Source organism: Gadus macrocephalus, chromosome 12, assembly GCF_031168955.1.
Source record: "Gadus macrocephalus chromosome 12, ASM3116895v1".
Taxonomy (NCBI): domain Eukaryota; kingdom Metazoa; phylum Chordata; class Actinopteri; order Gadiformes; family Gadidae; genus Gadus; species Gadus macrocephalus.
This window is the reverse complement of record NC_082393.1, coordinates 4,249,452-4,264,731: the sequence shown is the minus strand read 5'-3', so window position 1 is coordinate 4,264,731 and position 15,280 is coordinate 4,249,452. Positions and strand designations below refer to the sequence as shown.

General features: G+C 43.6%; 2 protein-coding genes across 3 annotated transcripts; both read left to right on the top strand.

Moving 5' to 3' along the window:
- The first annotated feature begins 423 nt into the window (after window positions 1-423).
- On the top strand, window positions 424-4,720 carry LOC132469218 (protein ANKUB1-like). Of its 2 annotated transcripts, none has more exons than XM_060067145.1 (6): window positions 424-780; window positions 1,026-1,169; window positions 2,540-2,756; window positions 3,028-3,160; window positions 3,281-4,189; window positions 4,300-4,720. In XM_060067145.1, exons 1-6 carry the CDS (start codon window positions 538-540, stop codon window positions 4,379-4,381), a joined length of 1,728 nt encoding a protein of 575 aa, XP_059923128.1. In that variant the 5' UTR covers window positions 424-537; the 3' UTR covers window positions 4,382-4,720. The 2 variants fall into 2 exon arrangements, with proteins under 2 accessions (XP_059923128.1, XP_059923129.1); XM_060067146.1 differs by having other exon boundaries at window positions 429-780; window positions 3,028-3,142.
- Window positions 4,721-4,882: 162 nt separating this feature from the next.
- ppp1r2 (protein phosphatase 1, regulatory (inhibitor) subunit 2) lies at window positions 4,883-15,045 on the top strand. The gene is made up of 6 exons (XM_060066624.1): window positions 4,883-5,286; window positions 9,748-9,855; window positions 10,148-10,231; window positions 11,878-11,984; window positions 13,880-14,113; window positions 14,786-15,045. The coding sequence occupies exons 1-6, from the start codon at window positions 5,156-5,158 to the stop codon at window positions 14,803-14,805; spliced, it is 684 nt and encodes a 227-aa protein (XP_059922607.1). The 5' UTR covers window positions 4,883-5,155; the 3' UTR covers window positions 14,806-15,045.
- Window positions 15,046-15,280: the final 235 nt, after the last annotated feature.

Below are 15,280 nucleotides of genomic sequence, written 5' to 3'. Positions count from 1 at the left end.
ATACTTTAGCACCCTCTAGAGGGGCTAAAGCTATTGATTTGTTGTATTTCAATTCCTTATGCATTATGGCCCAATTGTAACTAGTGCTAGACTGTTAAACTGTATGGCAAAACTGTGTGGTCTACCAAACATGTAACTCAAATCCCAGTGCCATTCTGTCTGTCTGTCTGTCTGTCTGTCTGTCTGTCTGTCTGTCTGTCTGTCTGTCTGTCTGTCTGTCTGTCTGTCTGTCTGTCTGTCTGTCTGTCTGTCTGTCTGTCTGTCTGTCTGTCTGTCTGTCTGTCTGTCTGTCTGTCTGTCTGTCTGTCTGTCAGTTGGAAGGTATAGAAATATAAAGAGTAGTCATACAAAATCTAGGAATATAAATAATATTGATTCAAATAATCCTTATCCAACAGGAAAAAGTAAGGTGCATCAGCAACAAAGTTCACAGCCCAGTGCAAATTCAAAATGGGAAGATACAAAAAAAGAATATGCATCCAGCCTGTTCTTTATTTATGATAGAGGGTCTTCCTCCCAGTGACCCACCCTACACTGATGCCACCCTACACTGACGCCGGCCCCCCCTTATGCAACGGCCCAGCCCCTCACTTTATATACCTCACTCACACTGCTCTGTCTGACCAGAACACCAGCGAAGGGAAAGGGGAAGGAGGCAGCGGGGTCCTCACCACTGGATGGCTGTCAGACATGAAGATCTTCGTCTCCTATGAAGACTTCAGGGAGCCCTTCCACGTCTCCCCGGACCAGACTGTGGGGGCCGTTAAGCAGATGGTGACGGTAGTAAAAGTTCTGAATGGGGGTCTCTTCTGGGAGCTTCTTTGTCAGGTTATTTGACTGATTTCCATCAAACACCAAAAAAATCGTTGGCGAGCAGTATAGAGAAAGATGAAGGGAAACTAGTAGACTACTAAGAAATTGAAATGCCTATGCGTAGTAATATACCATCATGCATATCTGCATATCTTAAAGAGTTTCACATATTTGAAAATGTCATCGGTGTTCGTCTTATCTTTTATTTCTAGAAATATTTTCTTTTGCAATTAGCCAATGACAAGGATGTCCAGCAGGAGCTGGAGTTAAGTTACGCTGGTGCATCTCTGCAGGATGGCTGGGCCCTGGGCGACGTGGGGGTCAGTCCGGGAGCTGTCCTCCGGTGCCTCATTAAGGTATTTATCACTGTAAGAATATAGAGTTAATTAATGTACTTTTTAACAGATAGTGAGAATCAAATCTTGTTGAAAGACACGGGTCGGTTTATAATGGTTTTGTTTGACGATGCAGTCGAATTGTGGTAGAAAAAAGACTAAAGCACATTCTGAATTCATCAAATGTTTAGCAAGAGGACTTGTTTGTGTTAATTATAGGTCAATTAATATTTCTCTAAATGACAGTGGGACAACAAGTTCATTGTTCAATCATTGTTTAGCTTCAAAAATAGTTAATTTCAAAGTTAATTTTTAATACATTGTAAACAAATATTTAAGAAAAAACGTACACTTTTATGTATGCTCATTATTTTATTGTTGTTAATGCATAACCTTGGTCTTAAAGAATAATGTTGTTTGATAAAACAAGGGTTACTGCACATTATTTAATTATTCTGCAATAGCAATAAGATTAATATGTGTGGAAAATTATGGCCTCTGACCCACACACAGCAAGGTTAAGCCACACCTCGATATGAACACTATGTTCCCAACAGAGAAACGGCTTTCAAAGGAATGGGTTTATGAGTGTTAGTCTTCAGTTTATCCTGTTGACGCCTTGTGTTGCAAGAGTCATTCAAAGACAAAAAGACCCCGGTTTAAACTATCAGACAGATGCCAAGACTGTCACTAGGCAACTTTGCATAAGAAATCCCATACACACACAAGCATGTGTGTGTGTGTGTGTGTGTGTGTGTGTGTGTGTGTGTGTGTGTGTGTGTGTGTGTGTGTGTGTGTGTGTGTGTGTGTGTGTGTGTGTGTGTGTGTGTGTGACTGAAGGTATTTATTGTCCTCCAAACTTTACTACAGAGTAACAATAGCAGTGCTACATAAAGGCTAAAGCAACACATACTCATTGCATCGGTGTGCCAAAAGCAACATCTGCATATATGGGGAATCGGGAGACAGAGAGCAGCAATGTACCCTTACCAATCTTACAATAGGATATTAAAAAAAAGTCAGGAGCACATGACAGACCCAAGCATGGGAATATAAATGTAAATGATTAAATAATATAAAAACAATATTTTACATTATTAATATTATTATTATTCATATTTTGATATGACTCTCAGGAAACTCTTTCTATGAACTGATGTTATTCTTGAACTCATGTTATACCGAAAAAAGCTGAATAATAATGTATATAATATTTGTCTGTTTAAGTGCTTTTAACGTGTTGTTAAATCACTCTGGATGATAGAGGTCAAGAAAAAACGTTGTTACTGTAATCAGACACTCTGTGAAGATTAATTTGTGTAAGCTTATTATTTCACAATGCAACCTTTCGGCTAAACACATTTTTGTGCTTTGTCTTGCTTTTTTTTCAGAACAAACCACCACCTGCGATACAGGTGTTCAATGTAGTGACGCAGGAGACATTCTCCGTTATAGAACCTACACCCCTTTTGAGTACCACGGTAGCCAGGCTCAAAACAATCATCTCCCTGCATGTGGGCCTACCAGTCAGCACCTTCAGACTGAGTACGGCTCTCGGAGTTGAACTCTATGACTGCAACCTACTGAGCGACTATGACATAGAATTGGGTAGGCTGACATTTCACCACACGTCCTCCTCTTATGAATGTTTGACACCTTGTGATTTAAAGTCATTGTTATATTGCGCACTCTACAGACTTGAAGGTGTTATACACAAATACTAGTGTGTTATCATAAAGTGTATTATTTCACTATTTGTCTATAACAGCCTTTGTTGTGCTTCTAGACCAATTGTTTTAAAAATGTCACTGAACGTTTCAAGATTTTTTTCTGCATGTTCTGTTCGTATAGACTGCAACAGTTTGTGCTTTTTCTAAAGGCAGTACTCTTCAATTGGACACATGGGACGGGTGGGTGGAGTTCATTCAGGGCTGTGTTCGAGGACACATATTGGCAATCCAATGCCACCTGTCAAAAGAGAAGGTGGTGATGAGGTGTGATGCTAACACATGGTTTGTGTCAATAACAGCCTACTCCAGTGTACTTTAATGTCAAATATATACAAAGAGCTGTCGTATGGGTTTCAATCACTCAGCGAGTCAAGCGAGATCAATATTTTGCTGCTCTTGCAGGTTTCAACTGCGGGTGGCGCTCTCCATCGCTGCCTTCATGGGCCACCTGGAGCTAGCGGACTGGCTTCTACAGAGGAGGGCGCGCCCCGAGCGACCAGTAGGGGTCCATCCGTATCGTCTGTGGTGCCACAAAACTTCTCACCAAGACAGCAGCAAATGCCCCATCCACATAGCCGCAGAGCGCGGTCAGCTTCTCATCCTCAAACTCTTTGTCAGCAACAACCCTGTGACCTTGGCCACTAGAGACCGTTGTGGCCGCTGCCCCTTGCAGATCGCCCTCCAGCACCGTCACAAAATGTGTGTGTGCTACATAGTCAGCAAGCTCTACTCGGTGATGTCTCTTCCAAAGTTGTGTGTGTCCATGCGTGTCTACCTTCAGATCAAAGCCTGGGTGAAGGTAGGACAAACAAAAGCAGCATTCAAGAGAGCGCATGCGCCAAGGGCTTCGATTAAATCCAGGGCCGGAGACACAGTGCTGGTGGATGGCTTCACAGAGTCGAAAATGTCATCCAAACCTGTTAGAGATGAGACCAAGGTACCCAGAAAGATTGGAGCCAAGATTTTGACACCTCTCACGGGTTCACGTCTACTCTCCGGACGGCCACTAGAGGGAGACAAACAGCAGCTGCAAAGCCTGTGTCCTGCCGACAACGCTGTGTCCAATAAAATGCAGAGACAACGAATAAATTGTAGAAAGAGAGGTGTTGATGTCTTTTCAGGTGAAAGCAAGGATGACAGGGATAGAGATTCACCGGGAGGCAGGGCATGGCTGCCACCCATCACATTTGGCACTAATCCAAGGCAGCTAAATCTCCATGCGCAGGAAAAGCCCCTCATGCTTAATAACGTTCATGGAAGTGGCGACCGCACCCACAAGGAAAATGCCATTTACTGGCTGGCCATTTCCAGGTCTGTCTATTACGAATACATTATATATGTTTTTCTTTTGTATACAATAATATCGCTAGGCCTATACATTTTGTATTTGCGTGTAACATGTATTTTTCTCTGTGATGAAGTACATTTACAGAGAAATCCTGGCTGCAGCAGCTAGGCGTGGCTCGTTCCCTGGCCCGAAGGTGTGTCCAGAGAATGGACTAGAGACATTCACAGGAGGAAGCATTGTTCCCTCACTTTATTTGTCATATGACATCTGAAACTAAAGTGGCACTGTGACGCTCAGCAAACCATAGACAAATTGTTCATAAATAAAATATATGAAAAGGCTTTTAGAGACATGCCTACTGTTTTTTTTCTTTAAAACCATTTTTGGGTTGTGTTGTGGTATTTTCCTATCCCTTATATGTTTTCAATTTTTGAAGCATGTTCATTTGGTGAATGCATAGACACTGCATGAAATGTTAGGCTAAAACTTTGTTTGACAGAGGTCAATAAGGACCTGCCATGTTTTACTTGAAATAAAATGAATCAATATGTATACATTCGTAGTCTAAGAGTAATCTATCCTTTTTTCTGCACACATGTATAAGGGTTCCCTGGACCAAGTATTTTTGAATATACAATTGTATTTTTGACCCGTTAAATATGGCGTCTTTTACGATCCAATTTTCATTGACTTCTCGCGAGATTGTGGGTCCAAGAAGACAGAGCCGCGCGAAGGTAGTGCCTTGCTTGGCAGTTGTATGCGTATGATGTGCGCACTGTCAATGTGTGCAGCACAGGAATGATAGATTACTCTCAACTTTGTACAAGAGAGTAGAGTTATGAGGATGTGTGCATATAAAACGTAACTGGTCCTCTGTTTATCGTAGTCAAAACTGAATTAATCTATAAGGAATTGCGTTCTTCTAAGAAATTGCTACGAGACAATTTGCCTACTTTGAGAAAACCGGCGGCGGTCACACAGCGTGTGGAATGGCAGCGACACGACCGATTAAAGGTATCCTGAAAAACAAAAACAACGAGACGAACATCAAACCCCTGCCCGAAGATGTGCCCTCGGAAAACCCCGAAGAAACGCCCGGACTTTCTGAGGATGACCAGCAGTAAGTCACACGCCAACTAACTTCAGCCCACACTCCTAGCCAAGGCTGCTAGCTAAACACTTGTTAGCCGCCACCGGTGGTCCAACGAACTGCGGTTATGTCGTTAAACGTATTCCATCATTGCTCCATGTATGTAGAGCTCACTGTATGTGTAGTTATTGCCAAGTCTATGTGTGTTTCATGGTACTCATCCCTGCTCTATTGGACGAGCAAACCTAATCAGTTAGCTAGATGTGCAGAGAATAGGCAGGCAGGAGCTAACAGCAGCGGTGGTGACAGGGGCGGCACAGTCACGTTACGATCCATATCTGTAACTAGGCAGTAGACACTGTACACTTGCCTTCGGGTACGACGCTGAAGTTGGCATCCGATTCGCATCATCCGATTCGGCTTGAAAACCACTTAGAATCTTCAAATCGGTCCTGATTGAAAACCACTACACCTATACTCTTCAAATCTGGACTACATTATCACAGTGAGGCTATACATTATGTAAAACATAGTTTCAGATTTTTGAAACCTTTACCCTATTTGTGAAAATGCAATGCGGTCTCGACCCCTAAATGAGCCTGTATTGCATTTTCACTGATAGAAAAAAGGTTTCACAAATCTGTAACTATGTTTTATATAATGTATAGCCTCACTGTGAAAATTTAGTCCAGATTTGAAGAGTCTAGGTGTAGTGGTTTTCAATCAGGACCGATTTAAAGTGGACCAGCTGCCGAATCGGATGCTGCGAATCGGATGCCAACTTCAGCGTCGTCCTTCGGGTCCCTTTTCTACAAACACCTGGTTGTTCCTGACCATTTCGTTATCGGTCAGCAAACAACTCGAGATTACCGTCTTTCATACCAAACATATTCCACGGCAGTAAGGCAAGCCCTTTCAGGTTTCATCGTTGACAATGTTTGGTTCTGGTAGAGCCATACTAGTGATGCGCAGATCCAGTAACGTTAGTGATGTATAGTACATGTTGGCCCGGTTATTGACCTGCGTTCCCTCGTTAGATTGGCCAGCAGTTTAATGCAAATCACCCATTATTGGGAGATGTCTTTGACTGCTGATATATTTTTTGATTATTATTAATAGTTCAGAACTAGTATTATAATAAATACAGAGCAAATTAAATCAGTGAAAGTGCAATGTTTAGTGTTTGACCTCTTCTTATACATCAGTTTACTCTAAGCCAGTGGATAATCAAGCAAGTGCTTGAACTTACTAAAAGTAAAACCTGGTAAAGCATTTGTTGGGAGCATTTACAAGCCCTTGTAGGGTATAGTGTAGAATGTTATGTTGTCTTTAGCGTTGTTTCCTTTTCTCCTTCTCGAGATGTTATTCGACAGCCTTTGGCTGAACTGCCCTATGAGAAAATAGGTCACGCAAGATGGCAGATATTAATATATTCCATTCCCGATAGTGACACCATTTTTTTCTGTGTTGATACGAAAATAGTCTGAAGAAAATAGGATGATGTGTGCAGGCAGCACTAAATACAAACTGCACAGTAGCTGCACTGTAGCATGCTAGAACCAGCATGGTGGAACGAGCTCTGCACTGACAGGACAGCAGAAACCCTACACATCTTCTGTCGCAGACTGAAAGCTCACCTGTTAAGACCGTGTCTCGGCCAATGAAAACAACAACAACAGCAACAACAACTCTACCTCTTATTTGTTAAATGTAGCACTAAAGAATATTGCTTTTTTGGGGGTGTATTTTCATGGTTGAAATAACCTAGTCGCTCTGGATAAAAGTGCCAGCTGAATAAATGTAATGCAGGTTTTCAGCTAGTTAATAAAGACTGCTTCTGCTTCTTGGGAGACGTGTCTGACCTTGGAAAGACTTTGACTGACTTTCAAAAGGTATTGACCATGATGCAAGGTTGTGCCAACAAACTTAAAACAATATGCTCTATTGTAGGCCATTGAATTGCGGCCAATGCAGCTTCAACAGAATGTAATTTATTATGAGCAGACTGTCAACAGACAATTTCCTTCTGCTTCTTTTTAACCTTAACCTTAATGACCGAAGGCTTTAGGGCTGTCAATAAACTAGTTTATTTTGTTATGTTTGTTTTCTTACTTTTATTATCATGAGAAGCCAAAGTTAATTCTGCATTTATTATTCTTAAAATATCGAAAGACAGGCACTGGCAAATTAAACCAGGTTGTACTTTTTAATCAAACTTGACTCCAGTCCACTTGTAGGAAATTACATCCTATTTATGAACAAATATATAAAAAGCTGGTTTTGAGGTACCTGCTGGTTAAGGGAGACATTCACATTAACATTTCTCTAAACCCGTTACTCAAACTCTTTATTGTTTGAACGACTGAATTCGATGGGCTGACAGCGCATCTCTTTTTCCTATTGGAGCCCTGTTTCTTGCCTTCAATCAACCAACCATTATCGTTGTTCCTTGTCATGCATATTTAATTCCATACAACAATGGTCTGTGTGTTTGGAGAAGGACATGCGCTTCTGTGAAACTGTATCTTTCCTTCACTATCTTTCAAGCCACATATGTTGACAGCTTGGCATCGGCACGCAGTAAAGCTAGACTATATTGTGAAGGAACAACCCCCTACCAGGACATTTTATCCTGGTCATCGATGCCGACTGAGGGCATCTGAGGGCACTTGACTTGAAAAAAAATTCCATCTTACAAATGGGAGAATATTTGAAATCATACAGGTCAGCAATAGGTGTAAGAGTTTGTCCTGGTATACACTTTTGTTCCTCTGTAGGGTTAGGTATAGCACTCTTTTGTTACTGTGCCGGGATTGGTTAAAGTTGAGAAATTTTTGGGGGATAATTTGTATTAATAATTGAAAGATATCATAAGGAACCACCTGTCTATCAGCCTAGGGATGTTGACCTCATGCTCCCACTCACTAAATAATTCTGAAAGACCTCATCCCCACATGCCCAGGTATTTTGAGGATGATATTCCTCAATAATTAACCTCAGCAATGCCCTTTGCCTGCAAAATATGTAAAGATACGCTTATAAAACTCACCAGAAACCTGGCGAGATCTGCTTAATTCTAACCACACCAGCCAACAAGGTCCTGCATGTCATGTTCCTGTGTGTCCATTTCTTATCTCTCAGGGATCCGTTTGATTGAACCCCTCCGAAGTGAACACACTTGAAACGGCAACATCGGAGACCTTTAGACCTTTTCCACACCACTCACTCTGAGACAATGCCACCCGATAGTGCATCTCGGCTAACCATGGCGCCAGCTCACTCCAGTTAATGAGTTCTTCTCAAGCAAGACCTACCCTTCTGTCGGCCACCTCGGAAGGATGCTCTGCAAAGCATAGGCAGGAATACGTCTCTATATTTAGTCCCTGATGCTAGTCTCTGCCCTTCAGGGGAGTGCGATCCACTTCTCTCGCAGATGGAGGTTGCGTCATCCACGCTCATTTCATTTCACTCGTTAAATTACAGATTATACCACTGCTGAATGGATTTGTAGTGGAACAAAGGCCCGTGGTGGTTGTGAGTCACGTACACCCGACGAGGCTGGTTGGAGCTCAGGTGTGCGAATTTACAAAGTCATTTCTTAAGTGTAATTATAATGGTTACGATCTGCCTACTTGCATACTTCCCCCCCCCTCCTCCAGGGCGGTTCAGAGTCTCAGCCACACAGCATGTCCTCAAGGCCCCCCACTGATCAATTCCAATATTGATGCTAACCTGCCGAGCGCTGACTTTTCCTCCTTCCTCTTCCTTCTGAGGCTGCTAAGAGAGGCTGTTCATAAACACCCTCACCGTGCATTGTGATTAGGGGATAACCCCGCCCTCCCCAAGCGGACTGGGCTGTGTCGAGAAAAAAGGGCTGTGTCGTAGAAAAGCTCTATTTAAATTAAATTGAGCACTCGTGATTTGAAATGAAATCTCGATGGTTTTCTCCCTTGCCGTTAGTTTGTCGTTATTGTCTAAGGCAGACGGGGCCCTTTTCTAATTCATTTCCTTCATGGATTTCAAAGGTCAGTCTATTGTCTCAAACACAGCTGTGAGAATATGGTTGGTACAGGTTTCCCTTGAGCAGAGACCAACTCAGTTCAGTTGTCCAAATAAAAAGCAAACTGGAACAGTGAGACTTTTTTTTTTATCCTGACTCAAGACTTTCTGCACAAAACGAGGGCGGCAATGCAAATAGTTTTATCCTCTTTCCCCAAGTATTTTAATATGCTTATTTGTTAATCAGTTTAGTTCTCTGTGGCGGCACCTTTATGTCAAACATTCTTCCATTTTTTAATGTTATTAATCACCATTGTGTGACCTTGTTCGATCAATGGTCACATTTTCTTATTAACTCCAGTTTCTATGTTTAGCTCTGTAGAAATGCTGGTGGTAACACTCCAATGTCCAATCCTTTGTCGTTTTGTTTTGGGTTATGTTCTTCCTCTGTGACCAACCTGCTTCCTCTGTCCTTCTCCTCTCCTTTCGCAGGAAGAAGTCCCAGAAGTGGGACGAGATGAACATCCTTGCGACGTACCACCCAGCTGACAAAGACTACGGTATGATGAAGATAGACGAACCCAGCACGCCCTACAACAGGTGAGGAGCTCCTCGCCTCTCTCTCACTCCTTTCGCTGTCGTGTCTCCTCCTTCTTTGTCATCTTCTTCCCATCCCAACATTGACCAACCTTTGCATGTCATGATTGGAATCGACTTTCTCTTCTACCTGATTACTCACTCACTCACTCACTCACTCACTCACTCACTCACTCACTCACTCACTCACTCACTCACTCACTCACTCACTCACTCACTCACTCACTCACTCACTCGCTCTCACTGTCGTCTTCTGTCGTCTCATTCTCTGACGCCTCTCTGTGTGCCCTCTCAGGATGGTGGGTGACGAAGATGACGAGGGTGCCCTCAGTGACTCAGACGGTCACAGCGCGCCTACGGCCGACGACCTAGCCTCAAAGTAAGTATATGGATGGAGGGAGGGAGGCAGGGAGGCAGGCAGGAAGGAAGGAAGGAAGGAAGGAAGGAAGGAAGGAAGAGAGGAGATAGAGCGCCAGTGTATATTGTCATCAGACTTTGATACCTGATCTCGCAGTTGATTGCCACAGCCAACCAAAAACAACCCCATTTGACCTGCATGTGTACGCAGCTATTCTCATGGTGAAAGTGCTTTGAAAGTTATTGTCTTATCAGCTACTTCGCTTTATCCTCTGGTCTCTCCAATGACGCACATGGTTGCGAGTCGTAGTGCCTTGCAAAGTGCTGCTTCTGCATACTGTTAGCTGTGTACACACTTTTGTGTTTACTATTTATTCTTTGGATTATCCTCCATCATCCGTTTGTCTATAATCGAAATGGGAGTATGATGTGTGTATGTGTTAGTTAAGTTTAGTAATCCTTTATTGTCCCTTTTTTGGGGGAAATTCTTTCTTTACTTTTTGACCCATCCTTACTCCTCCTTAACATGTGTTAAGGAGGAGTAAGGATGGTGTGACTCATCAGCAGCTGTCAGGGTAAACGGTAGCGCTAGCAGCAACTAGCAGTAGCAAGGCAGGCATCCAGGCCTGACCTGGCAGTAACTCATGGCTGAGCTGCAGCGTGAAGCAGCTGCTCTGTCAATGCCTGCAGCCCCGAGCTGCCCAGGCAGAATGCTGTCGCAGTCTACTGTACTCTGCCTCCTCTGCCTCCGAACGGACTGCAGTGTGTGTGTGTGTGTGTGTGTGTGTGTGTGTGTGTGTGTGTGTGTGTGTGTGTGTGTGTGTGTGTGTGTGTGTGTGTGTGTGTGTGTGTGTGTGTGTGTGTGTGTGTACGCGCGGATGGGAATCATTTTGCTGGCGTCACAAAATAGTTTAAGCAATCATGTTTTTTAATGTGTGAGATTAATGGGCAGCCGAATGGGAGCTGTGCTGGATTCTAATAGTAGGACTTTGCTCCTGGCCACTGTGCTCATACAAGGTAGTGCATTATCCAGGAAGGGTGTGGGCCTGGGCTCAGCGCTACAAGAAGGGAATGTAAGACAGCTCCAGGCTCCTAAGTCAATTAGCTACATTTGATTCACCAAAAGCCTTTTTGATAGGCCAACAGCTGCTCCCGCTCATCCTGCTGGTCACTTCACTCTTCTCCTCCTTGTCTGTGAATCATCTCCAACATTATATTCTTTCATTCTTATGTATTGCTCTTGCCACATTTTGCCGATCCTTTTCTTGCGTTATTCCGACTTCGAGGCTGAATCGTTTCCTTTCCCCCTGGGTTCTCTCCATCTCAGTGGCTGTCTGCTGGTTCTCCCGGACTAATAGCCTCTCCCCAGGGCCATTGTAGCTTTTACTTTAACGGTTTGATTCTGCAGGCGACCATCCTTCTCTTTGTTCTGGAACCAGCATAAAACGTCTCAGTGTGATGGTCGCTTTCTTTCCTTTATTCAGGTTGACCTGGCAGTATATTCCACGGAGAATGGGGTTTGGGTTCATCGGTTTGCTGCGTGAGATCCCATCTCTGAATGAACACGCGGACAGACCACCGGAGACGCCTGGCTAGTCAAGCGCCCCTCCCTGCTATATATTCTGTTTTAATAAGGCTTCTTCCATTTCCCCCATCCGTCTCTTTCAGGCTAACGGCAGCAGAGAACGTAGATCACCGATTCATGGGGGGGGAGGAGGAGGAGGAGGGGAGCAGTGAAGAGGAGGAGGAAGAGGAGATAAGTGCTGAAGAACAAGGTACAGGACCAAACCAGGGTGTCCGCGCATCCTTAAAAAGTCTTAAATTCATGTTTCTAAATGTAAGGCCTTGAAAAGTCTTAAATTCGTTCCAAATGTTATATGCTGGTCTTAAATACTGTAACTCAAGGTCTTTAATTTGTCGGGGCATTATTTTTCTCGTTGGACTTTTCAGGAAGGACATATAGAGGCTTCTTTCTTGCTAGCTGCATATATAAATGATTATCTGCGTGCTTGCTAGCTAGTCTGCGACAATGGGTAGGTGAATGAGTCTCATTGAGTGACACACATGCTATGCTTGGGTTATAATACAGCAGGATCCCCCCCACCATCGTGTGTTTTAGGTCTTAAATTTCATTCAAGGTGGTATTAAAATTAATTATTTATTAAATTTGACTTTAAGACACACAGACAGACAGACAGTCACACACATACAATGAACTTTAGCCTTTTACCGAACGTCTTGTCTGTATTACTCCCTCAGAGCAGTGGCGAACACACTGGGGCTGTTCCAAGTGAACAATGGCCCTTTTGGGACCACAGCCTCCAAGCCTTCTCCCTGTATGTCTATCTGCTCTCTTCAAAGACTTGAGTCTCTAGAGCACTTCCTAGCCACACAGTGTGAACTGTGTTTAGTTTAGCTTGCCTGATGTCTCTCTACACTGCAGACTGGTTGATTAGTGACGGACAGATGTCAACTGTCTCTTGGACTAGATTAGAATGCTTACGTGTCCTCCCAGACGTGATTGGCAGATGAGGCATCTCGCACTACAATTTCCAAACTCTTTGATTTAGTGTACCTTGTGTAATCTATTTACTCCATTTACACATTCAAGTCCAAAACATTCCCATCATCTCTACAGTAATAATGTGTTCAAGTTCTTGCACATGCTAGCACCTGACCAATACATGCACCCTCGGCCTCTCTGTCTTTCACTCAGGTCTCTCATTGTGAGTGTGGCCTCTAACGGTCTCCCAGCTAAATGTCGCTCACTTCCATATATGGTAACTGGGTCATATACTCTATCCACCTCATCATAGCTGGATGTCTCCCCCCAGCCCCAGTTAGCAGTGATGCTTTCTCTCAAATGATTGTTTACAAAAATAGACCCACTACAGATGCCCGGTGTCGTCTGTAGTCTGACTGCTTTTGAAGTTGCTTCGCCTTCCATTCTTTTTATATTTCTTATATAACCCCGTTACTCTCCTCATTGAGTGATGTTTAATCCTAGCATCTCAAACCACTTCTTCATCATCATGGATTTGTAGTAATGTAGCGTATAGTAGCTTATAGCAGATTACAGCAATATGTTGATGAATCCATTAGATAGATCAACCCTTTACATTGCAATATAAGTAGAAGCAAGGCATCAGGGGGGTGTTAATCTGTAACTTCACCTTGTTATGTTATTGAAAACATTACTCATTAAGTTGTTAGCAGTCAACATGGAAATGTCCACTGTAACTATGGTGAAAAGGAAATATTTGTTCATGTCTCAAAACCAAAACCGAAAAACGGCAACGGTGGACTGGATGGCAGCGGGTTCACCCGTATCAGGGACTGGTCGTAAATGTTGGTGATTAGGACGGAGAGATCACTCTTTACTGAGGCACGACGTGAAAGGGCGGGAAGAATTGAGTCTGCAGTTCAAGTTCTGTTGTCTGCGTTGGCAAGACACAAAAAAAGTGTCACTGCTCTTTTTTTTTTTTTCTGCCATCTATTTTTGCATTCTCTCTTATGTACCTCCTTCTCATTTTAAATTTGACGCACTAGTACTTTCTCTTTAGCCAATAGTGTAGTAGTTAGCAGGTGTACAAGTGTTAATAAGCCCCAATAATGCCGCTGCACTCCAGCTGTTGGTAACCCACTCCAAATGTCTCTCCCTCTCTCATAGCTAAGAGGTCACAGTTTCAGATGTTGAGGAAGATGCACTACAACGAAGGCATGAACATCAAGCTCGCCCGTCAGCTCATCGCCAACGAGGATGACGAAGACGAGGATGAGGACGAAGACGAAGAGATGAGGGACGTGACGGAGGAGGTGGCCACGGTAGCAGCACCAACAGAGGAGGAGGATGAGGAGAAGGTGGAGGAGACGGAGGAAATCCACGTTGACCCTCCGCAGGAAGGTGAGGAAGAGTTCTGGCCTTCAGGAACGCTTCAGCAGTTGTGCTCTCGGCCTCTTTCGTTCATTTGCACTCTGTCACTATGTGACTCCCCCTGAACGTCTGATTGATAGAGCAAGTTAAGCCGGGCGACTCAAGACAGGATTTTGATTGGCTGTCAGCATTGTCACTCACAGAGATTAATGCGTAGCTCCAGAATGACATGGGTGAATCGGTTCCATTGTTATATTTACATCCACGGGTTTATTCAGTCCGCCAGGATATCTTTCTAATTTTTGTTAGATCACTGAGCATTTGTTGTAAACCCTGTTAGTTTCACCATGACTCGGTCATTCATGACCTTCCGTTTAAGCAGGTAGATGTTGACACAGGTAATCTATGCTGTATCCCAGATATTGTGGAAAGGTTGGCTCAGAGGGAATACAGTAACTGAATCAAAATGGTGGTCTTGCATGCAGCGACACAAACATTGCGAAACCGTTTGTTTTAAAGCTGTCAAACTTTAGCTTATCTTGTTGTCATGTAACCATTAGTGTGCTCCAATCCCTGTAGTTCAGGGCAAAATGGACCTCATCACTCAACGAATAGCGTAACAGAAAGACTATGATTATTGCATTTGTTTTCGTCATTTTTCTGTCACGTGTGTCTCTCACGCTCTTCTCTTCTGGTTCCTAGCTGAATCTCTGGACTCCTAGGAGTGGCACTCCTCGCTCTGTCCCTGTGTTATCCTGCTCATCTCTGCTCTGATCCAGACGGACTACTCCGCTACTGTACTCGCTGTCCTGGTGTTGCACCAACCAGCCGACCACCAAGTCCACACCAACTATAATTCAACACCTTCAACAGCCAATAACATTGCCGGCCTGTCGTCCTTGTCTACAACTCCTTTAAATAACGTAACAATGCAGTGCAATACACCCCTTAAAAAAAATAAACGTGTTTTTGACCTTTTACTTCTGGAAGAGATGCTAATGCAGACAACTGACTTCCCCTGTTGCCAAGAAGCCTATTCGTTTCCCTTTCTGACCTCTCTCACACTTGATTCGCGCCAAGGACTAAGAACCGGGACTTGTCCCCGAGCTCCTTTTTAAAGACTGTGCTGGACCACTGATTGTTATGAAGCAGGTAGCCCTCTCCCCTCCGTCGTGGAGCAGAGTGGGCTTGCTGACC